This window comes from Pimephales promelas, chromosome 17 (assembly GCF_988280905.1).
Source record: "Pimephales promelas chromosome 17, fPimPro1.hap1.1, whole genome shotgun sequence".
Lineage (NCBI taxonomy): Eukaryota > Metazoa > Chordata > Actinopteri > Cypriniformes > Leuciscidae > Pimephales > Pimephales promelas.
In genome coordinates this window covers 8,098,639-8,124,790 of record NC_142785.1, presented here as the reverse complement: position 1 = coordinate 8,124,790, position 26,152 = coordinate 8,098,639, and the positions used below count along the sequence as shown (strand labels likewise).

At 36.6% G+C, this 26,152-nt stretch overlaps 1 protein-coding gene across 2 annotated transcripts; it reads right to left on the bottom strand.

Moving 5' to 3' along the window:
* Positions 1–106: 106 nt before the first annotated feature.
* ptenb (phosphatase and tensin homolog B) lies at positions 107–24,206 on the bottom strand. 2 transcript variants are annotated; one of them, XM_039688034.2, is made up of 10 exons: positions 23,519–24,206; positions 20,245–20,329; positions 17,271–17,315; positions 16,994–17,037; positions 16,633–16,871; positions 12,052–12,193; positions 8,849–8,917; positions 8,323–8,489; positions 1,436–1,657; positions 107–422 (listed from the first exon to the last, which is right to left on the bottom strand). In XM_039688034.2, the coding sequence occupies exons 1-10, from the start codon at positions 23,595–23,597 to the stop codon at positions 246–248; spliced, it is 1,269 nt and encodes a 422-aa protein (XP_039543968.1). In that variant the 5' UTR covers positions 23,598–24,206; the 3' UTR covers positions 107–245. The 2 variants fall into 2 exon arrangements, with proteins under 2 accessions (XP_039543968.1, XP_039543969.1); XM_039688035.2 differs by lacking the exon at positions 8,849–8,917.
* Between the last annotated feature and the right edge of the window lie 1,946 nt (positions 24,207–26,152).

Here is a 26,152-nt window from a genome sequence, read left to right as displayed (position 1 = left end):
TCACGGAGAGGGGCAGATGAACAAATGAAAAATTGGTCCGCATTTTTGTCCCTAAAACTGGTGGCGTTTTGTGTGTGACGTGTCTTACTTCAGCTTGGAGGAAAAAGATTTAGCAAAAAAAAAAAGGGGGGTTGGTGGGTGAAAAGAAAAAAAAAAAAAGTACTTGCTTTCAGTTCATATTCAAGTTTTCTCCTTTATACAACTCTATTACGTATGGTTTCTTTTTTTCTTCCCATAAAAATATTTCAAACTTTAGTAATCTGTTCTTCATCATACTGTTCATTTTCAGGGTCCGAGTCTGTTGTGTCCGAATACCGGTAATGGTCCGGTTCATTATCGCTAACATCTGGGGTTACAGATGTAGAAGTGCTGGCCTCCGAGTTGGATGGTTCCTCCACTGTTTTTGTGAAGTACAGCTTCACCTGATTGAAGAAAAAGAACATTTTAGCCAATTGAACATTTGACTTAAAGGATTAGTTCACTTTTGAAAAAACTTTTGCTGATAATTTACTCACCCCCGTGTCATCCAAGATGTCCATGTCTTTCTTTCCTCAGTCGAAAAGAAATTTAGGTTTTTGATGAAAACATTCCAGGATTTTTCTCCATATAATGGACTTCAATGGGAACCGGATGGTTCAAGGTCCAAAAGACAGTTAATAACAGTTTCAGATGCAGCTTCAAATGTCTTTAAACGACACCAGACGATGAATAAGGGTCTTATCATGTGAAACGATCAGTTATTTCAAAGCTTATTCCAAAAATGTAACTTTTCTAAGGACAAATGCTAGCCTTTCTCCATTCTGTGAGGCGCGTTTGCAACGTCACGTAGTACGTAATTACGTTCAAAAGGTCACGGGCGACGTAGCCAGAAGTACAGAGTCAGAGTGTTTACAAGTTGAACGCATAGGTTGAACGTGAAAACTAACTCAAACGCCGTTTACAAAAAAGGAATTAAAAGGTAAAACAACGATGTCGGACGATTTTGATTCTGTACTTCCGTCTACGTCGCCCGTGACCTTTTGAACGTAATTACATATTACGTGACGTTACAAACGCGCCTCACAATATATTACAAGGCTAGCATTTGTCCTTAGAAAAGTTACATTTTTGGAATAAGCTTTGAAATAACCGATCGTTTCGCATGATAAGACCCTTATTCATCGTCTGGTGTCGTTTAAAGACATTTGAAGCTGCATCTGAAACTGTTATTAACTGTCTTTTGGACCTTGAACCATCCGGTTCACATTGAAGTCCATTATATGGAGAAAAATCCTGGAATGTTTTCATCAAAAACCTAAATTTCTTTTCGACTGAGGAAAGAAAGACATGGACATCTTGGATGACATGGGGGTGAGTAAATTATCAGCAAAAGTTTTTTCAAAAGTGAACTAATCCTTTAACACCTGAATGAATAGCATTTGGAGTGCTAACACACCTTGAAGTTTGGAGAGAAGTATCGGTTGGCTTTATCCTTATTGGCTTTATCCAAGTCGTTCTTGGTTAAAGTCAGGATTAGATAATCCTTGTCATTCTCTCCCCGTTCTGTTGTTTGGATTCCATCCAGTTCCTTCACTAAACCTCCGTTTTCAACTTTCTCTGAGCTCTCCTCTGGTCCAGGGATGAAGAAGGTGTTCACCCAGAAGTGAAACATCTTGTCCTGTTGAGAACAAAAATAAGCAAATAAAAGCTACAACCAAGTAGTGTAATAATCTAAAGGAAAATGCAAAACATCTAATAAAATAAGTCTGCAATTACAACTCACATTACTTATTAACAAAGCATATTTAACCCCTTAACTGTCACCCCCCCTTTTTGAGAATGGGGGTTAAATGCTCTATTTACACTTAAATGGTTGTAATTTAAGAATGCCTTGGAATATATACCCAAGTTTGGTCTTGTTTTAAAGAAAACACTCAGCAGATTATTGCTGAAGTGAAAACACTTCAAAAAATGAAAGTATGAAAAAGTTATAGAAGTTTTAATTCACAGTAAATCAAATATACTGTACTATATATTTTTTATTTTATATAAAATATATATTTTACAAAATATTTTTACTCTAAAATTACTATAAAATCAAAGCCATAAATCTAACCAAGTTATGTTCCAAATTTGAAGTTGATATCACAAAAATTGAAGTTCCCATGAGATTTTGTTTAGGCGTAGTACCAAAAATAGCCACCGGGTGCCATTGAATTCCATTGAATTTAGTTGTGTACATTCTGCCTTAACAAATTAATACATTTCTGTCCAAATATCAATTTTGTCACAAAATTTGGAACCTTCAGACTCAGACCTTTCTGACAATATGTGTTTTGTCAAGATTAATAAAGGTTTTGATCATAAATTATGAAAAATAAGGATGCCCAAAAGGGGAGGAGCCTCATAAAATAAGTACCGTTTCTATGGTAACGCAACGTTCAATTATAAAATGGTTTTCACAGGATGAATTCTGAGTTTATAAGCTTTCAAATGATACCTAATTTATGATAACTACTAAAATGTGTGATATAATAAAAAAAGGCGATAAAAAATATTATTATATTTTAGAGGATAATATATACATATATATTATCATTTTTAGAGGATAATTTTATACTGTACTTTATTTTTTATTGAAAAATACTAGATTATATGTTTTATTATGAACTTTTAGCATAAAAACAGAAGTTTCAATGATTAAAAGTGGGTGCATCAACTTTTTGTGACAAAGGTCAGACCTCCTGTTATGATGCAGATTTTCTTAGGTGCACTCTTGTCATAAATTCATTAATTACTCTTCCTACATAATTTTTAACACAAAACAGGGGTCGAATATTTAATTAGAAGTCTTAGACCTTTCCAAAAATATATAATTTGTCATAATTAGATTAGGATTTTATAGAAATATAGTGAAGTAAAGTTAGGCGTCCCGGTACCGGGACGGTGACAGTTAAGGGGTTAAAAGAAATGTTGATGTTTATTATACCGAACGCCTTATAGCCCACGCTGAGCAGTTTAGAGCGGGGCGATAGGAGAGTTTGTATACAGCAACGATATAGAAAAATCAAACCATGTGGGTGAAGACTTAAAACAAAATGAAAATAACTGGCTGTAGAAGCGTTTCTCAGAGAAACGAGTATGTGAACTTTGCATATATTGAGGAAGCATGCTAACATATGGTATTTTATGCCTTAGTAGAGTGAAAAAGCTGTAGTCAATTGTATGATTTAAAACTGGACCACCAAAAAGGTAAGCATACTTTTTTTTTTTGTGAGTTTTCATTTTTCATGCCTTAAAATAGCTTGAATGTAACTACACCCTTGCTTCGTTTAGTATACGTGGATCCATGAATACGCAAATTGGTCCCCGGCTCCACTCGATCACAAAGTCTCGGAAAACCTGATCCACTTGCTCAACTTTAGTAAATGCTGCACAATGGAAAGTGGAAATACTGGTTTAATTCAGCCATATACGTTTGAACCAGAAAATGGATTCAGAAGAGGAGGAAGGGCGAATTATACAGGTTCGTCTATAACTCGATGTATCAGAATGGTAATGTGTGTTACGTATCGCTTTGTAACATAACCGTAACTGATATGTTTAGCCTTTAGATTGACTGTTATCAAACAGCTAATAATGTGTTACTAATGTTACACAAACAGTTTTCCTGTTCTCTCAGTCCAATTTTTCATATTAACAGAAAAATATATACTGGGTTAACCTGACTTCTCTGGGGACTCCCCAACTTAGTTAATGATATGCTAAAGCTGCTCATTGTTAAAGGGTTAGTTCACCCAAAAATGAAAATTCTGTCAGTATTTACTCACCCTCATGTTGTTCCAAACCTCTATGTGTTTATTTGTTCTGCTGAACACAAAGGAAGATATTTGCAATCAAACCGATCTCATTCCCCATCGACTACCATAGTATGTATTTTTTCCTACTATGGTAGTCAATGGGGAATGAGATCTGTTTGACTAAAACATTCTTCCAAATATCTTCCTTTGTGTTCAGCAGAACAAATAAACCCATAGAGGTTTGGAACAACATGAGGGTGAGTAAATACTGACAGAATTTTCATTTTTGGGTGAACTAACCCTCTAAGTGTGATTTGCATGGAATGGTTTAATTACGGATAGGTCAATATAAATCAAATGTTCAATACACCTTTAAGTATTTTTATGGTTTTACTTTAGCCCATACGGTGTTTATTTTTTTAACCTCTTATTACTGAGCTGAGTTAAATCCAGTTCTAAAAAAAGAGCTGGAATTCCAATAATGAGGAAACAGCGGATTAGTCACACGTTTAATGTTCGCAACGTCAGAATTTCTCTCAGCAACAATTTTTCCATCTCCCATTATTTGCATTAACTCTTTTTCGCACAAGTCAAAAACCATGTCCAGCGAACAGAAAAACTTTGCGATACTTTAAGTGATATAGCTATAAAAACATGGTTATGGTTAGGGGTGTGCACAAATATTCAAATATTCGATCTGTAATTATTATTCGAAAAATAAAATACTATTAGGCCCATGACACACTGGCTGCGTGCGCGTCCGTTTTTATTTCAGCTCCCATGTTAACAGATTGGAGCTGTGTGACGGCGCGGCGGCTTGAGCCACGCGGAAAACATATACATGCTAGAAATAGTACCGACGCCTATTTTTCACGCGACACACAAGCGTGTTGGAAGCGTTTTCAGGCAAAATACATACATATTAATAAATTAAAAAATTCAGATAAATATAATTGAAAAAATAAATAATGATCAATTTTCAAATATTGCACCTGTCAATACAGAACATAATATTTTTTAGTCTATTCTGCTGTCAATACTGCTGAGTGTCTTTATCAGTTGGTATATCGCATCGGTATCGGTATATTTATGCTTAACATGAAGTATCAGGCTTCCACAATACGTCCTCCCTGTACGTAAGCGACACGTCAGACATGGTGTGCAAAGACACAGAAAACACGACGCAGCCACCACGCAACAGAAACGCCATGCTCACTCAATCACTTCATCACGACTGCAGGTAAAGCGCTGCTGGACCCCGCCGCCACATGATCTGAGATAACTTATCTTATAGCTTAACGATTTTGAGACATACTTCCTTTAAGTTTATTTGATGGAGACCAGTTTAAAAACAGAACACACAAAGTGAACTTAGAACACCGTTGTCTTTGTGTCTCTGAAGCTTCTGTTAGCGCACGCCTTTTCTCACTCGAGCATAAATTGCTGGCGGCGCCCCTACATGTGGATATTATTGTTTTTCTCAATATAGATCTTATGTAGCCCCGCCCATATTCAGCGCCGCGCTCGTTGTCTTTCGATTTCCGGTCTGTATTTCCACAGCGATCTTGCATAGGTATGAATGAACTGCTCGTAAAAAATTTCCCGGTCGACATTTGTGAAGACATCTGCTTTACAATGCTTATAATAGACATTAGAATGCTCGTGATAACTTTTGTTAACTCTACAATAAGTAAATCCACTTCACCAGCTAATTACTCCGACAGCGATGCCATATAAATATACAAAGCGAACGCAAAAACGGAAGTTCAAAGACAATATTCTAAAGATGACGGCGCCCACCTTTCTCTGGTGCATAAGGTCTACAGTACAAACACGATAATCATACGCTGACTCGAGTGTGCGTGTACGTTCTGTACGATATCTGACACAATCGCTTTATTAGCCATTTTTTTCCCATTCGCGCTGCTTGAGCGTGCCTCTATTAAAGCTTGTTTTTTTTATATTTTTTGTTTACACATAGGCCTAACGTAAAAACTTTTCAACTTAAAGAAAACTTTAACATAATATGTAAGCTTGTTGTGTATATTGCCTAATTTTAAGTTTGTTCAGAAATGGTGACAAAAAGTTAAAGCTGCAGTGCGGAGCTTTTTTGTGTTAAAAATGATCCAAAATACATATGAGAAAATACATAACCAGTCAGTATTCAACGCTATCTGCTTGCCATAGCTCTATTCAAAGCGGTCAACTTGTAATGTTTTTCACTCCAGTGTAGGGGTGTAACGGTACACAAAAATCAAGGTTCGGTACGTACCTCGGTTTTAAAGGCACGGTTCGGTACGTTTTCGATACAGCAAAAAGAAAGAAATGCCAGAGAAATTTCCTATTTGTTTAAAGAAAAAATATTTTTAAATAAGTGTGAGTTTTCCTAGATCTTAAAACTTTCAGGTTTATAAATAGGGGTCATCTTTGAAGGATGAACAAATAATGTTTTGGTCATCACATTAAAAATAACTATTTGTTTATATAATATTTGAATTTTGAAGTGCTGGAAAAAGATGTGTGAAGTACTTGAAAGCATTTCACAATTCCAGCCAAACTGGTTCCAGTTAGTGTTACTATATTAAATCCATGGTGAATGTTGCTGGTCTGTGGACGAAAGTATTACTAGTTAATTCGCGGCACAATGTTTCTCCTGGTTTCCATGACAGCGCTGTTTGATCTAATAGAGATCTACGGTTAATAACGGAGAAATGTGAATGCATCTCACTAGATCTCGCAGCGATGTTATTACCTCAGTGGCGAATTCAAATGTTTTATTTACCGGATCTCTTAGCGCTGTGTAGTAACAGTGTCGCTTGGTCGAGATCGGCTCGCGCTGCACAGATGTTGCTGGTCCGAACTGATAAACGATCCATGAAGCACATAATGAGTAGTGCAGTTTCGTTTTGCTTTCATTACGTTTGCCATTTGATGTTGCGCAACGTTGGCCGCGTCAGCACGAATTTTGCCGGCAGGAAAAATGGTCCAAGCAATCGTTCGGTTTGTATGCGTACCGAACCGGAAGCCTCGAACCGAAACGGTTCAATACGAATACATGTACCGTTACACCCCTACTCCAGTGGTACTGGTGGATTTCTGCGGGAGAATCAAGCATGTCTTTGCGCCATTATGTCACATCTGTACACATAAAGAAGAGTCTCGGCTAGTCGGCTATATTGCGTGTGAGGATGCTGGAGGTGGAGATTTATAGCCTTTTTCTCACAGCACTTGATATATTTAAACTTATCAATTTGATGGCAGCTCCAGAAAGGTTTAAACGACAATCACCAGTAACAACTAGAGATTCACCCGCTGTAAAATGCAAAAGACTTTGATCAGTCTTCGGAGTGGCTACAGAAAAAAAGAGACTGCAACCGACCCATGTGAAAACAAGGATACATATCGGAAGGACATTACATGTAGTCACGCAATGCTGACGTTGTTAACATTAACAAGTTGAGAACAAAGTTTAATTTGCACGGTTTTGCGTGATAAGCGATTGCAAGTTTCAATTAGTGCGATTTACTGCAATGTCATAGACGGAACAAAAGTGGATGTTACTTGTTCAGATGACATTTTCCGGTGAAAATTATGTTAGTCATATTTCCAAAAAGAATTATCTGTGATTCTGAATCCCAGTATCCATACCGGCACGGTGACTGACAGCTGCACACTCTCCTCAATGTGTTCTAGAGCCAGACCGATATATCGGCAGGCCGATATTATCGGCCGATATTAGGCATTTTCCAAACTATCGGTATCGGCAGCTATAATGGCCGATAAATGAATATTTCAAAAATAAAATAAAAACGGACGAAACACGCTTGAACCATGTCATGAGTGTTGGAGTTGTATAGTTTGTCCACCAGAGGGCACTCTACACCGTTCCTGTTGGCAACGCTCGTTGAGTTGGGAACGATACATACATTGCTTGAATAACAATTAAAAGAACATCCCCATCAGTTCTTTTAACTCAAGCATGAAAAAAATTTGTGACTATCATGTCCACTTTAAAAAAATAAAAATAAATATATAAATAAAATATCGGCCGATATATCGGATTTTAAAACCCAAAAATATTTGTATCGTATCGGCCTTTTAAAATCCTTTATCGGTCGGGCTCCAATGTGTTCATCTGCGCTTGTGCCGAACTACAACTCACGTTAAGTTGATAATTCCGCGAATGACTGCAATTGCAGATTTCGAACAGAGATGGCAACAAATAGGGAAAAATGCGAACTGCAGCTTTAAAAAAACAAAAAAACACATTTAATAACGTCTTTTTCGTTAAACGTCGTTTAAATAAAGGAATAGTCGATTTTTATGAGCCTGAATATTCTAATGCAATATTTTTGAAAACTGCCCATCCCTAGTTATGGTTTATATCAGCTATGATCTTACTGTGATAGGATTTAGGACATGACATCCACTACTACCATAAAATTGCATCCTTTTAACTATCATTTCAATGCTACATTTACAACTAGATGCAGCAATGAAGATCTGCAAGAGCGCTTTGGGCTGTTTGGGAACTGACACGTACCTTTTTCATCATCTTGTTCTGCTTGTGGAAGAACTCCACCTTGATGTCCCCACAAACAGGCAGCGGCTGCGGAAACTCAAAGTACATGTATTTCTCCTCTCGCCTTGTGTGCACTGGGTTGGAGGTGTGGATTTTCACCTTCAGCTGGTACACCACGAACTGAGGATCTGTGAATTAAAACAATGTGTAATTGCCATTCCAGCTCTGTGTAACAAACTAAATGTGAGTTTATGCATGTTAACATGAAACAGAAGAGAAGCATAGAGGAAAACATCAGGATAGAAAGAGCAGAAAAATTGATACAGAAAAGACAAAATAACAGTGGCATGCTAAGGGCCCTATTCTGAGAACTGCTGACGCAGGACCACACTTCCCATCTGCTTTGGATGGGACATCACAAGCGACCACCCAAAAGTGGCGTTAGGGGCTTTTACTTGTACATGGCAAACACATTCTACAAAGTAACACTGGGTAGGCTAACAGAACAGAAAATGAGAAACAATTTTTTTTTAAAAGCTGACGTTACCCCAATGCCAATTGGCTTTTCTGAACCCATGTGGAATCTGCTCACTCTTGCTTTTTACAGCAGAATCCCCTTGGAGAAAAAGAAGGAGATTAAAGACTGTCCAGTGGCCTGGCCAGAGCAAGAGAGAGGGCACTATGAGGTGAAGAAACGTTTAAACGAAGCTAAAAAACACAACACACACACACACACACACACTCACGTAGAACTATAGTCTATAACAGAACTGGACTGAAATATTAATGGCCATAAAAGACTATGGAGGAAACGGTAAGTGCAACATCATTTGGGAAGCCCTTTAGCCTTGAGGTACGCTCTCTAAAAAAAATGTTAAATTCACACAAGTTCTTATAGATAGAAGAACAAAAATAAAATATAATGGATAAAGTTCAGATTTCAAACAGTAGGTTGTCTAAAGCATCATGAATGATCCACCTTGGCGCACTGTGCCTTTCTGTTTGTAGCGAGTACGGCAGGGTTGGTTAGTGTCACCAAGAATGTGTTCAGAACAGGGCCTGGAGGAGGTACAGTCATAGACAGAGACATGGATGCTGTGCTACAGCGCCACTGGACAAACTCGCACTCCAAGTAAAGAGTTGGCCCTCTGGAAGCAGAGCTGCCTGGAAAATCTTTACACATTCTTGCCACTTTTGTTTGAATATGACAGCTATGTGCCTAAAGTACATAAAATAGTCCAGGAAGTACATTAGGTCTATCTAGATAAAGGTTAAATGTCTAGGTGCATAGAAAGACAGAAGTTTGAATTTGTAGGGTAGAATTTATAGCAGTTGAAGCAAAAAAGGAAAGCCGCAAGCAGCCGTGAATGCTATTTAGTAAAGCTGCCCCTTGGCACTGTTACGATAGTGAAGTGTGTGTGTGTGTGTGTGTGTGTGTGTGTGTGTGTGTGTGTGTGTGTGTGTGTGTGAGGTTGGGGTGAGAGACTTGATCTCCATTTCCATACCCTGCGTACACCTGGTATTAATGTCTGAAATGATTCGACAAGTGGGCGGGAGTAAAATGAAGGTAAAAATGGAGGTAACTTTGCAGAAATTCATGATGTTAATATTTGTATAACTTGTATAATGTCTAATCTCCCACATTTAGCAATTGAGATGTGGCCGGTAGGGTCATTTGATATCCTAATCACATCCTAAAGGACAGTCTGACTTCCTATCACCATAACAAGAATGAAATATAGCAGCAAGCAGCAATTAAGGGCCCAAGCACAGACCAACTGCAACAATGAGCATTTAAAGACATATTGAGATGATTAGGCAAAATAGCTAAAATATCATAAATACAATCAGTAGTAACATGATTTATTGGTCTATCACTTTCAACCAACAGATGGCACTGTGACCAAATCGATGTGGCGTGGTCAGAGTGACAATGGCATGCAAAGTTTGGTGTCAATATACTAAAGCATTGCAGAGATGCCACCTTAGATATGTTTTGACATCAAGTCATCAGTTTTATGAAATGGTTTAAGAAAACGGTTGTCTATTGACAAGAAATCCATAACTTTTTGCCAGCATGGTCTGGAGATGATCTTCATTACGTTTTTAACGAAAAAAAATAAAATATTCGCAGACAGAAAGTTTGACCGACTATGACAAAATTGGTATCCATGTTTTTGGTTTTACCAAAGGAATCTAATAAGACCTGTTTCATTACAATTGGCAAAACTAATTAAAAACCAACTGTCTTGAAACTAAACTAATTGAGTATCAGGGAACAGTACCAATTGCAAACAGAGAGTTTTACAACGATACATCAACGCGTTCATAAAATAGCAAATATAGTATGCTTCACCGAACCTACAGAGAGCAGTTTTGTGATTTTTGGCCAAACCATTTAGACATTATAAGTCAAAACAATCATTTTTTTGGTAAGTTATGGTTATTTAAAAAGTACATGCACCATTAAAACACAATGATACGAGTGAGGGAGCTGCCTGTGACAAGATGGCCGCCAGGCACGGATGGCGAGCTCCATTGGCCAGCAGCGTGGACGAGACATCTAGCCTTTATTATGGATATCTATGCATTTTCTAGTACATTTATTAATAATTTGCACTTTATTTTACAATACGTGCACTAACATAAGTACTTACCAAAAAAGTACTGGGTACTATATGACAACTACGTGGGGTAACGTTAGGTTTAGGGGTAGATTCAGGGTTATTAACCAGTTAATGTAACTACTATAATAAGTACAGTATGGGGAACATGACTTAAAAGTGCTAGCTTTTTTTTCTAAATTATATATATATATATATATATATATATATATATATGAAGAGTTCAGATGCAAAAGCCTCTAAGTGCAATTTGAAATTTTGTTCTAGAATGACCATTTTTATCAAGCTTGTGTATTTAAGTTCAGTAATTTCACTTAAATGACAATTAATAGGTAATCTTCATTGCCATTTAAGTGAAATTACTGAACTTAAATATACAAGCTTGATAAAAATGATAATTTTAGAAGAAAATTTCAAATGGCACTTAGAGGCTTTTGCATCTGAACTCTCCATATATATAAAATAGTAAATTGTTGAATCTGGCTGAAATTTTGAATCTTTATTTTATATTTTGTTATCCGGTAAACCCATTTATTCACTCCCATGCCACAGATTTTTAAAATGCATGTCTCTGTATGAGGCTTTTCAGAGATGGTTCAGTTTAGCAAATAATATAAAAATTTTATGCAACTATTACGACCCAGTATTATAGTCTCTTCCATGTTTTCTGAAACAGCACAGTAAAATGTTTTAGAACACGCAAAAAAAGCAAGACTTTGGGTGTAGAAGCACTGCTTGCACCCTGCCAAACTGCCTGTGATTTCCCATGTGCATCTCATCGAAACAGACCCTGACATTTGTGACTGGCACATCCTGTGTGAAATGGCCTATAGTTAGAATCTCATATGCCAACATTGCATTTGTAATGTAAAAGCTAATGCTTCCTGGAAAACATAGGACCTCCAACTCACCTACTAAACTAAAACAAGAGTTTTAAACTTTGCAGGGTATGTGTAAATGTTGGAAAAGTCAAGACTGCTCACAAAAGACACAGGAAGTGAAAGTTAATACCAGGTGTATACAGCAATACCTCTCACCAAAGCACTTGTGATCTAATCACCCGAGACGGATGATAATACAAAATATAAACAATAGTGCCAGAAAGTTAAAGAGAAAGAGAACTTACTGCAGGTCCCTCCACTGAACATAGGCACTGTCTCAAACACCATCTTGTGAAAGAGCAAGGCCACAGGTTTGTACTCGAGCTTATTCTTCAGAAGGTAGCTATAGTAGTACACATATCGCCTCTGACTGGGTATAGTCACTCCCTGTGAAATAGAAAACCACAGCGTCAATAAAAAAACATCTCCTCTGTGGTCTGAATAACACCAGATTTGAGTTATTAAAGGCAACATGACGCATTTGAAACAATGGTTCTGAAGGGGAGTTTAAGCAATGCCACAGAATAATAATTATGGCTCCTCAAAGAGCATTTTTAATTTAAAGAACCTTTTGAGCAATGTAAAGGTTTAATGGATGTTAAAAGTTTCTTCAAGAACCTTTATTTTGTGTGATGAGTGTAGGGTGCAACATTTGGGTTCCAGGATTAATAATCCCAATCATTTTCTCCATAAGGGAACTGATTCACACAGGACTTTGTAAGACCATGGGACGTGGACCTCTATCTCTAGTGAAAATGTTTGTACATTTTAAAATTGAAAATTTAACCTAGCATACTTTTTTTAATTTAAAATTAAGCGTGCCAAACCATGTTCAGTGCGCAAATTAAGCAGTAAAAAACAACAACAACAACAAAAAACTTTAAAGTGCACTTAATCCTCTTTTAGATGTGATAGTGTCTCAGTCAACATTATTCATACTGGTGTTTTAGGAAGCCAAACAATTAGAATATATTCATAATTCTTTTATCACATTATTAACCCATTCGATAGCAACTTGTGTACATGTAAAACAAATGCACTGTAAAATGAATGCAAATGAAAGATCAATTTATTCACTTACAAGACAAACACTTGAGTTTTTATCTTGCTGGGAAACTGTAATAGAGCTTTTATTTTGGCAGAAAACTGCAATTCTTATGAAAAAAGGTTTATAAACATCTCATTACAAATCTAGTGAATTGCTGCAATAATCCATCCACAAAAATTCTAGAAATTATGCAAATGTGAAAATGCATAAATCATTCCCGTTGAGTTCCCGAATGGACGCTAAACTCACATCACATATGCAGAGCTAAAGTTTGCTGAATTTCACTATGAACCGAGGCACTGAGATGGAGAGCAAATCCCAACAGACTATCCACTAATTTAAATTCCAACCTTTTGCATTTTTGATAAGGGCACTAAGCCATATCAAGCTTAGCTTTCAATTTTTATTAATTTGACAAGATACTTTGCCAAAGCAAAAGCCCAAAACAAAAGTTAGAAATCTGTTATATTATAAGAATTTTATGAAAATCAAGTTTTTGATTGTTGTTGATGTCTATGTGGTGTTTTTTAATATGCTTCAAGTCAAACCATGTGCAAATGCATCTGTCAACATCACTGCTGAGTATTTTCTCTTAAAACTGCAGCGCATTAAAGACAGTCTCAAAAACGTGGTTTGAAACCAACACACTCATCACAAATTTGTAACCAATCCTGTGAATGTGTGGGGCGAGGCTTTTTCTAACATTACTTTTAGAAATGCTGATTTTTAAGAAGCCAGATGTCTGAGATGGCAAATGGGAACATGGCTTGCGTAATCTTATCAATAACTGGTATGCGTCAACTTTTATTTAAATTCTGAATGGATTATATATAGCCTAGTTATAAAAAGTGATTCAGTCAAGAGAAATGTTATTTTCTTTGTCTTTTGATTTACAGAGAGAAACAGGAAAATTAGGCTGATGTCACTTTAAGAGCTTATGCACAGATACAACTATTCAGTATTCACATACAAAAAAACAAAAAAAACAAAGCCCACAACCCTGCACCAAAATTTAGGCCCTGTAACACCAGCACTATTTAACCAGAACAAATTAAACGAGTGAGTGAGTGGAGGTGGCGGGTGTCGGAGAGAAGACAGAGTGAGAACGCCTAGCTCAGTGTATCGATACTGCAGAAAAGGAGTATTGGAATGGTTTCAGATATTTCAGTATCAATGCATTTTGAATGGCATATTCAAAATGCTATTTTAAGGCATGAATCATTTTTTTAAAATATGCCATTGGATTAAATGATTAAATGCAGGTGGGCTTTATAAATATTTCCAGTTCAGGACAAGCAGGACAGGTTAAAAGTATGAAGCCCGCCAGAGTCTAGGTAACAAATATGAAACACTGATAACTTTTAAAGACACACCTACTGTGAGCTACCAGGTTGTTCTTGTAGCTGATTTGGCTGTTACATGGTTTTAGAATTTTTTTAACAAAGACTTTTTAAATTGATATGAGAAAAACACTTCCAGAACAAAGGCCACTGCAAATGTTGGGGGGCACTGTTGCATTTTAGAGAAGAACACTAGGATGTAGGTAGAAGAATTTTTATCATTGGGACTTTGGACTGAAACGCATTAGGCGTTAATATTATTAATAGATCATTCTTATACAACAGCGTTGGTGTAGCTATATCAGTGCACAAAAACATTACAATTTGGTAAGACTGAACTAGGGCTGTCAAACGATTAATCGCGATTAATTGCATCCACAATAAAAGTTTGTGTTTACATAATATATGTGGGTGCATTGTATATAATTATTTTATCGATATAAATACACACACATGCTTGTATATAGATTTATATATAAAATATATTATATATAAATATAAATATTTTATATATAAATAATATTGTTTTCTTAAATATACATGCATGTGTGTGTATTTTTATATATATATATATATTTATTTATATACAAAATAATTATACACAGTGCACCCACATATATTATGTAAACACAAACTTTTATTTTGAATGCGATTAATCGCGATTAATCGTTTGACAGCCCTAGACTGAACATATTTTCTTCTCTTTCAGTAAGACTAGGGAACTGATACGTGATATGCATTCAATAATGACCTCACAGAGCTTATGGTGTTTTCATTTTAGATCATTTTAGGGATGCACCGATATGAAAATTTTGGCCGATACCGATAACCGATAATTCTTTATATTTGAAAGCCGATAACCGATATATTGGGCGTAGTGTTGTCAAAAAACTCGGTACTTCGGTACCAAGTTGGTACTAAAAAAAAAAATGTTACGGTACCAGCTTTTCTAGGTACCGAGTACCAGGTTAATCCAGTTCTGTTCTAGACGCGATGTCTGAAACGTGCACAGTTGCGGCCTCTTCATAACGCTGATATGGCTCTCTCTCTCTGAATCCACTTGTTGACACGAAAGGAGGAAAGAGCCACATATGGAAATATTTTGGATTAGGCTAATGTCACGTTGCCATAAGAGGCCGATTACATGCAAATTCGCAATTTCAAATATAGGCGCGAGGCAAGCGCGCTCCTAATAAAAACTCGTTGGCGTTGCATAGCAACGACAGACGCCGCGTGAGAGCAAGCGCTTTGGAAAGAATAAGCACGCGCAAAAATATAATTAAAAAACACGTGCGACATGTGAACGGCCTCTAAAGTGCTTTCGGGGTAGTTTTACCAGTACATGAGCACAGTAGTATCTACCCGACACCAGAGTACTATGGTATTAGTATTGTCATTTAATGTCAATGCCAGTTCTAGGCGTATTCTTGCCTTTATAACTCAGCAGGTTTAAAAAGCCTTTTTAAAATTAAATATGAATGCAGTTTTAGATTAATAAAAGGACAGTCAAGTCAAATAAAACATGTTTTATGGTAATGCTACAAAGATACCATTCATAAACATTACTTAGTTATCAACACATTGAGTGAACAATATATTTTTACAACATTAATTAATGTTTGAAAATGTTATTTATTACAAACACCTGATTGTTCATGTTTGTTCACTTAATTCATTGTGCATTAAATAAATAAGGGATTAAAACTTTACAAACAACTTTAAAAATGTGTTAGTGTATACTATTGTTTATTTTAGGTCATTTTATCTAATCTTTTTCTAAAGTGTTTATAATACAAATGTACAGTTTCCATACTTGTAACCGTGATAAACACTTAAATATATGTAAATTTAAACTAAGCTTTGGTACCGAAATTGGTACCGAGAACCGTGAATTTTAACTGGTATCGGTACCGAATACTGAAATTTTGGTACCGTGACAACACTAATTGGGCGATAAACTTAAATCCAAATTAATATCCGATTTTGAGAGCCTGATTACAAGAACAAAAGTCTCACAATTAAATCCATGTCCATGTTATAGTGTTGTATAGCCAATGACAGATTTGCGCTGCACATGTTGTACCGTACCGCATTTTCATTTTTTGAAGAGATTTCAATCATATTTCAAGAAATTCAAAACATAAACAGTGCTCAACAAGTGTCTCAGCTGAAGCTTTAATATATAGACCACATTTTGGCCGATGACATTAAAAATGAACATATATCGGCCGATACCGATATGCTGGCCGATATCTCGTGCATCCCTAATTTTAGATCATCAAAACAGGTTCTAACAGCCCTTGGACTATGACAACTGATTTTTAAAATGATAAAATATATCAAAAACATTTGACCTTGTGATTTACATTTTTATACAAAAACTGGAACGAGAACAGTTTTTTTTGGAAAAGGAAACCAAGCAAAAATGTATACGTCACCTTCTTGTCTCTGGTTCGAACTTCACCATAGAAGTCCAGAGCCTCTTGTGCTTTTTTGAATTTGCCTCGGTGTAACAAGTACGCACAAATCATGACACCCGTACGTCCCTTTCCAGCTTTGCAGTGAATGGCAGCCACATGATTGTCATTTTCACTGAGCCACTTATCCAGATCTTCACAGAAAGGCTTAATAAGCTCTAGCTGAGGAGGATTGTGGTCTTCAAATGGATACTGTGCAACTACAAGAGAGAAAAAAAAAAGAGTTAATTAAGAGACCTTCGTTATCATCACCACACACCAAAAAAAAACACATTTCAGAGCCATCTGTAAAGAGCTGATTTCTGCAATCCGAGCATCTTACCTCTGCAGTTAAATTTGGCAGTATCATAATGTCTTTCTGCACATCTAAACACCACAAAGAAAAACAGATGAGTACAAAAGTTCAATGTAACACTTTTCTACAAAGAACTCTGAATCAATGCCAAAACCAACAGAACATTCTCAACTAAATAACAAGACTATTTGCAATGACAATGTACTCTATTCACAACGATCAAATGCTTGTTTTCTTTAATCTTCAATTGAACATCAGTAAAATCCATTACATTGAAAACCAAAGTTTTTTGAAATGCACTTACAGATTATATATCTTGTAATAGTTTTTATGCTTCGAGTCCAAGAATCTGCAGAAAGAGGACAAAAACATTAAGTTTTGTTGAAGAAATGTCCCCTTCAATACCTCTAAATAATTACTCGCCTTTATCTTCCAAATCCTTTATTCTTTCAATGAATCTGATAGATTTCTATCCCTCCACCAAAACAGATGCTTCAAAAGGTTAATAAATCCAAGCTCAAACACGCTTGCGTGACATGTGAGAACCAATGAGGTTTGTGCTCCTATGTCAAGCAAGTACGATTGACAAGCTAGATTTAACATATTTGATGTACTTCATGCATGTACACTTGGTTATGTCAATAAATACATATATATACCCCCGCCGTATTTTATTCCAAATATAATCATTTTGCCCTTCTGGTACGATACTTTGATATTTCCAATCTGGCGACACTAATGACCTCCCTTCAAACACACGACAATAGCGAGCAAAGTTGTTGCAATAAACGGTACATGTTGACGGTGAGGATGCCCCTTCCTCATTCAAATCTGAGGTGTGGCAACATTTTGACTTTCCAAAGTGGTTACAGACAAAACAAAACGAGTCTCCTCCATCTGTACGTAAAATGCTATTAATAGGCCAGACCAGCAGATTTGAGCCCCCCCTCGCTGTGACGAGTGTGAGAGCCACAGAGATCACAAGGTGCATTCATGGCCAAAGATATGAGGCTGTTTTCTGTCATAGAAAATTAATTCCGGGCTCTTCTCATCTAAAGAAAGACCAGCGCGAGGATACTATGTCTTTCTCTAAATGTGTACAATTTGTTGATTATTATGGCACATTTATTTTAATGCGTTTTATTTTTACAACTCTTAGTGTAATGTGTAATGAGACAAACTATAACATCTTGCCTTTACAACAATGTAAAATCCCTGACAATGTTGTACTATTATTTCAGTAATTTCTCTGAGCAGGACGAGAGAGGAATAACAGAGCGGCCTCTCGATCAGACAGACTCGGAAGATCCCCTTGGAGGGACTTTTAAAGGATTTGTTTTAAAATTTCTATTAAGTTTTATTATTTAACATAAAATATATTTAAATGTTTACAAAAGAAATGTGCAGCATTTTGTCTAAGAAAAAAAAATTAAATTCTCATCTATAATTTAATTTTGTTAAAAGAAAATCGTGAGAAAATCGTATTGTAAAACCAGTATCTTGAATTATATCGCATTGAGAGTTGAGTGAATTGTTACATCTGTAATGTTTATCAATCATATAAAGCGACCGTGTCACTTTAAGTTTGAATTATTTGAGTTATGAATCATTTGAATTAAAGTGCTTGATTCATATGGATTTCTTTTACACCCTCTGTATGAAAATTTTTAACCCATCAAAGTTTTGGTGGAATACTTTTTAAAATGGTGGAAATCAAATCTCTAAGGTTTAATTAAAGATATCTCCATATGTTTCAAGATGAAACAGAACTCTGATGGGTTTAGAATGAAATGAGGCTGCCTTTATACACACCACAAATTGTGCCAGGCTATTTAAATACACATGATTATGAAAAAAAAAAAATCTACATTTCACCCATAAGTCTTAAGCCTAAAGTAAACTTTTTTTTTTTCTAAACTTGTGTACCTTTGTGTAAGCCTTTCAAAGTATACTCCACTGGTGTGAGTGAAAGCAGGCGGTCGATGAATGCTCTTTGTGTCTGCACTATTTTTCTCCAGAAGTTATAACTGATCAAATATCTTTGTAAGTTGGGGAAAAAATATAGGCCTACTTTTAAACTAAACTGGTAGTAGGTGGCGGCCGGCAATTGATTGTTTTAATAATGAGTCATGAAGTCATTCCTACAACCGATTCGTTCAGGAATGAGGCAGTTGTTCATGCGGTAGGACATTGAATATTTGACAATCAATTTGTTTAAAACGCTGAATAATTCACAAATGAAAACAGTGCGCTGCTGTGAGATGCACTATGATTCTGCTGAAATCTTTGTTTAGAACTATTTTCACTGCTGAAACAACAAAAACAGTCAATATTCTGTCTAAAATGTAAGTGACTTATTATTATTTATTTATTGAAGTAAATGTAAGTGACTTATTATTATTTATTTATTGAAGTGTCGAATTAAATCAGTCAGATTTTCAATCGTGATATATTCAGGAAAACAGAACCCTTGGTTGTGTGATGTTGCTTAACTCCTATCATATTAAATGTTTTACCATAGTATTTTAACAGGTTATTTGTGTCTGCTGGGCTCATTTGTTTTCGTTTCTCCTCGAGAGGCTGCGATAGCCTTAACAGCACAACCTAGTAACCGCCAGTACATTATAGCTACATTTAATAATATTATCCACTATCGATTGTCACTTACACCACGTCTAATACAATTAGAGTCAGAGACAGAGTCATTCTCACGTTTTGGTGATTCCCTAGTTCTTTTTTTTTTAGGCTACTTTCTCTTACAAAAAAAAAAAAAAAAACTCGTCTCGGACTAGCATTAATGTCGAGCCCTGAAAACCGAAGTACACTTTAGCGGCTAGCCATTAGACAAATGTCACCGAGCAACAATGGATGACTAGAATTAAATGTCTAATTGAAGTTAATTGTACGGACAAAATTATACAAAGCCATTATTTTAACCTGAAAAGACCACTTTTTTAAGGCTAATATTTACTCTCAACCGATTTACATCACAAATGCATTTATTCATAGGACTATGGATTAGCATATATGAATGACACACTGGCTAAACATAAGTTACACATTTCTTAAAACATCAATGAATGCAAACTCAAAGCAGTGCAAGAGGTTTAGGATGCATGGTGTGACAGGCCTAGTCAAACACAGCTGTAAATATCAGCTTGAGCTTCTTTTTTTTCTGCTACGACATGGGTTGTAAATGTTAAAAGTGACTCACAGATATAGAAAGGTTATACCGACTAAATCTCCAGAGACAGACAATACACAAAGTGAATACTTACCTTACGACGTCGTCAATGTTATTCCTGTATACACCCTCAAGTCTTTCAGCCGGAAAACCCATTGCTATAATATTTGGGTATATATCTGGACAGCAACGTTAGGGAAATCTAGAGAAGTCTGGGTTAGGGTTTAAAAAAAAAAAATTAAATACAATCATCTGACTAAACAAACCCATTTCTAAAGTCCACTGGAGTGGCTGCTTGTCGTACACATTTATAACAACCAGTTAAACACATTAATTGTATCCAAAACTCTGAGGCGATGTTAGCGAACAATGCAGAGCAGCAAAATGATGCCACAACGAGCAAGCAAACTAACAGAAAATCAAACCCGGGTTTCAGCTGAGAACTTCAGCATTTCCACTAATGCAGCGCTTTACTTTTTAGTTGTGCAATGAGAGCTCAGATAACAGAATTCTGGGTAATATAGAACAGATGGCTCTCGCTGTAAGAGACCAATGCATAGACCTCTAACCCAGAGGGCCACACAGGGGCACTAAATAAATCACACTGCGCCTCAGCCCAGTCTGGAATCACTTTCCGTCCTCACTTTTCCATAACGAGTGCATCACTTCTTCAGCCTGACATACACGAGCAGATCTTTATCTTTATTAATAAAGACAATCTAATAAGACCCCGATACAGCAGATTAATTACATCCCTGATGGTAGCAGAGACATTCTAATCATATCCATCAATAAGAGACTCGTACTTTTTTTTTTTTTTTTTTTTACAATTTCTCTCCAATAATAAAATTAATTGATTTCTGACAGAATGCTCTTTAAAAAAAAAAAGAAAAAAAAAAAGAAACATCTAGTCTGGAGTAGATTACGGTAAGAAACGTCTTCCTGTGTTCTCAGATGGTGTAGCATGTGGTTCTCACTCCTGATCTGGCAAACTTGACATTTCAGCAAGCAGAAAACATTTTTGGACAGATTCAAGCTCAGAGATGGTGTGATTCTTATAAGCCATAGAGGCGGTGTTTTTAAATATATATTATGTCTAAGAGATTCACATACCCATGACACAGAAAACATGCATGTTAACTTGTAAAACGTGCTATGGGTCTGCATTTTTAATGGTCGAGAAGCCAAAAGTCTTCTTTGAACCGAAGTCTGCAGAAATACACGTGTTTAGTAAACATCAGATCTTGTCAAATTTAAGCAATTGGGATATTCATCAATATCACCAACGTGTTTATCTCTAAAAAAAGCTCGTTATATACATTCTCAGACCAAAATATGCAGAAACATTCACAACAATGACGTCTACCTTACAAAGATATGTGCACTAAATTATCCAAATTCAAATCAGCGTGACCTTTTTCGGTCACAGTGTATTTGACCATATTTCTTAAGATACAGGCCATGCATAATTGTAAACCAGTTAAAAACATAATACACTGAATAAAGAATGGTCATGTATGTTAGTCACGATTGAGCCTATAGCAATATTAATGTCAAGCTATTATTTCAAATATGCAAGTAATCTTTTAGGCTATTAAATTATGATGAAAATCTATTGATAATGATTAACTGGGTAAGTTTTTGCAGTGGAGAAAATCCTGGCTGGAAAAAAAGTTATTATTTAAAAAAAAATCCTTATTTTTGAGGTCTGTGTGAGCAATCCTGAGGGCAGTGTCTCCATCCAGAGATGATTTGTGCCAATTTTAATCTAATCTAGATACATTTACATGAGTCATGGGGGAGGGGGAGTCTGGGTAATATGTTTAACGCCTTGCGATCATGCACGTTTTATTTTATCAGTGTCGTGGACTGTTGGTTTATCAGTAAGGATCAATAAATTGGGAATAAAGTCATCACATCTATTCTTTTTTAACAATTCTGTGAATGAGGCCTGCATTCCACTTCAACTGTGCGTGTATGCGTTTTAAATGCAATGAGTGCATAGCATAATGCAACATTGTGTCAAAGTGGGAGCCCAAACACCATCTGATCAGGCGAAATCAATATCCATGCAATCAATTCATTCACAGTGTACTCATGTGGTACACTAAAGCAAAGTAGCATCCTTGTTTAGTGTAAATACATAACATTACAAAATTCTTGAAACAACATGCATCAAACATGCCAGGTTGTTATAGTGCTATAAAATAATTGCACCTCTTGGATGATTTTATTCTGCCCTCCAACTGTCCTTCCAGCCCTATGTCTTAATGTTTTACACCTGCCTTTCTTGTATATAACCGGACAACAAAGAGCAGGCCAGTTAAGTGTACAGGACTATAACGGGTATCTTCAATAACACCGAATCCTGCTTAAATAAAACAAAATATCATGCTTTGCACTTGATCTTCAAGAATATAAAGCACCAAATCACAAAACCAACAATGTATCTGTACTTTAAAGTCACAAATGACATTGACATATGGCACATAACAGTGAGCAGGCATCAATGACGTTTCTAAATTAAAGCGCAACAGAGGGAGTCCTCTTTAACAGGACCGCACGAATCCCTTCCTGCGATTGCACAAAAAAAAAAAAAAAAAAAATGACATACTTCACATAAAAAAACATATCCTTTTGTTCCCAAGCGGACTCGTTTTTGCTCAATCAAAACTAACCCAAGTTGAGCGCGAGATCTATTTTCTGCGAGCAGCTGATGCAATGGCTCTTTGTGTGACACTGCTTGTGCATTTCATCTAATCCATCGCATTATATAAGCCAGCAATACCTCTATGCGACGCATCTTTTGTTTTAAACCCCCCAAACTGCAGTTTTCGTGCGAGAAGCCTTGAGTTGAAATGAACGCAGGATTAACAGAGTCGCCGTCAATCGATATATCAGATTACGTAAGAAAGGGGGCAAATGACATCTTACAACCTCGCTGGCTTTGCTTTTATTGTAGTCTACACATGCATCTTGCGGACATGCCTCGAAAAACTGTACTAATGAAATAAGTGCGCGTGCAGTCTGTTGATTTTCTGTCTGCTCGATAACTTGGTTAAATTGACAACTGACATGAATCTGAAAGGCGCTGACTTAGACTTGATCCAGTTACAAAAACCAATAGGTCTAGATCATGTCAAGCTCCAGTCGCCGACTAAGTGCCAGTACCAATAGTTTGTGCAAAGCGAGAAAAAAAAATCACTTAAAATCAATTTAATAAAAATTTCCCCTTGTACCTTCTGATGAAAAGTCAGAGATTTCTCGACTTGGAACAAGATGCAAGCCATTAACGTTACCTTCATTGCAGACACTGGGTTTCTACACAATAGACAGAACAGGGACATTTGATCGATCAAAGAGGATACATGTAAGGTCCAAGTCGAACCCATCTTCCTGGTATCTCCTTTTGTTTCGACTGACAAATTCCTTTATGATCGCAGCCATTGCTGTGAAAGGAGTCTTTAAGGTTTTTAGTGTGAGAGGGAGTATTGTTGCTTTCCGACGACACGTCGTCTTTATGATCTGCTGGTTTCGCAGTCCCCCTGCTAGCTAGTATTGAGTCTGCTGTGGCTCTCTCATCAAGGGCCTCGCTCCAAACCACCACAGGCCCGGCTTCCAAAATGCCCTCCTCGGCTCAGACGAGCCCCGGGTGAAACAATAAGCAACTTCCCACGTCTCGAACTGTAGAATTTCTAGAGCACGACAAGTCTCTGGTCGCACCGTAGCCGCCGTGATTGAGCGCAAAGGCGGAGAGAGGATCCTCTCCGGGCGCTTCACGGTTGTCAGAACCCCGCTCGCACTCCGCTCGCGCTCCGTCTAGCCGCTAGCTTCAACGGCTAGCGCACTAGCTCGTCTACACATCCTTAAAAAATAAAAGCCACCGAACATACAACAATCCACGATGCTCAGGTCCCAACACATATATGAAAGGTGACAGCCTCCACCAAGAAATTAAAAACTCGATTTTTTTTTTTAAATGTCGCGTAGGGGCGGTCTCCAGTTCGGTCCTTTTCATTCACTTCTCCCCTGTTAAACTCTCAAACTTCCATCATGGCTTCCCATTGAAAAAGATGACGTGCAGACAACATATTCATCCGCTGTGACAAATAGTTCCATTGATACAACATTTTATAATTATGTCAATGCTTTTTCTGTATTTCAGAATATAAATACACAAATTATTAGGTTAACACCAGTTATGACATTAAAAAAATAAATACGTTAACTATTTTTTATGGGTAAAGTAACAGCAAGCGGAAGAATGGAGACAGAGCACAACCGGACTACTTTTTGTTCCAGGGTCACGTGTATACAGAAATGAGGGAAGTTTCCAATATTTTGTATCGGATTTTAATTCAGTAGTGTAGTTATTACGCACCAGCATTCTTGTTTCCTTTGGAATAATTATGTATTGGTTTGGCACATCATGACTGAAAAGAACAACATGTAGCTGTATTTTAAAACACTACTTGTTACGGGGGAAATATCAGAATGCGTCTAGTTAACGTTACCCCAAACACCAATGCCTCTACTACCCTGCATAGAGAAGGCAGGAAATTACTGAAATGCTTACGCAAGCACAAAAGTAATTTACTGCATAAAGGCACAAACACACAATTTGGCAATTATAAATGAAATTATAGAAATTAATTGCGCCAACGTAAGATGCTAATTTGTTACCATGTTCTATTTTGCTCAAATGTGCATTTTGCCCCCAAGGACGGAACGGAGGTGGAAAGTTCTAGCTGCGTTTCAGATGGCAAATTGTTATTGTACAGCGCCATCTGTCAGAAAATTTTTGAATGAAGGTCCATGGAGATTACAAAGACATAGCCTATTTTGCTTTTCCAGTTCAAGTTCCAGTTCCCTTTCTAAATGGTTTCAAAAGATCCTTCTTACGGAAACGTTAAGTAGCATTACAATTTTTAAATAAAAAATACAAAGAGATCAGTTACTTTAAATAAATTACTTTATAGTTGGATGTAATGAAAACCTCCTTTTTAAAGATGTTGTGGTATATTAAAGTTTTGTCATTCTCTTCTAACAATAACAGCAGCAAAACTATCAAATGTATGCTCATATTTTGGTGCTTTATATGTATAGAAGTAGCCATATTTGCTGTTGTTTCTAATTTATTTAGGCTATGTTTAATTTGAATGTTGGATACATTCAAATAATGAATGTTGTTTATTTATTTATTTTATTCTATCTATCTATCTATCTATCTATCTATCTATCTATCTATCTATCTATCTATCTATCTATCTATCTATCTATCTATCTATCTATCTATCTATCTGTCTGTCTGTCTGTCTGTCTGTCTGTCTGTCTGTCTATCTCAAGTTAGTATAGAAAAATAAAACGTCAATACACAGCTTCAGTTGTGAGGTGGATGGATTATCTCGGCAAAGGAGAAGCCTTTTGTGTAAATAGAAAAAGTATTAGATCTTTGAGTTTAGCTCATGAAAAATGGGGGCAAAAACAAAAGTCTTGCACTTAATTTTGTTCGGTGTACTGTATATCTATTTCGGCTCTTCATAAGGTTATTTAAGGCAACAGTCAGGCAGGATATGCTAATGCTTCCAACAAATGATTTCCATTACACAAGAGTAGATGTTAAAACTTCTTGCTGATTTGCACTTGGCTTTCGTCAAGATAAGCACCAAAGACGTATAGCTTTACAAGTTGGTTTATGGGTGGTGATGGCGCAGTGGATGAGACACATGCCTTTGGTGACTTTTGTTCGAATCCACTGTGAGACTGAGACACCAATGTATCCCTGAGCATGACACTTAACCCCTAGTTGCTCCAGAGGTGTGCGACCTCTGACATATGCAGCAATTGTAAGTCGCTTTGGATAAAAGCTTCAGATAAATGTAAATGTAGCTTTACAGTAAGCTATGCGTCTCCATCCTTTTACACTTCTTCCATATGGTGATATGAATATCCTTCTGTCTGGTGAAGTATATTTCCTGGCCCGTCAGCACACACAACGACTG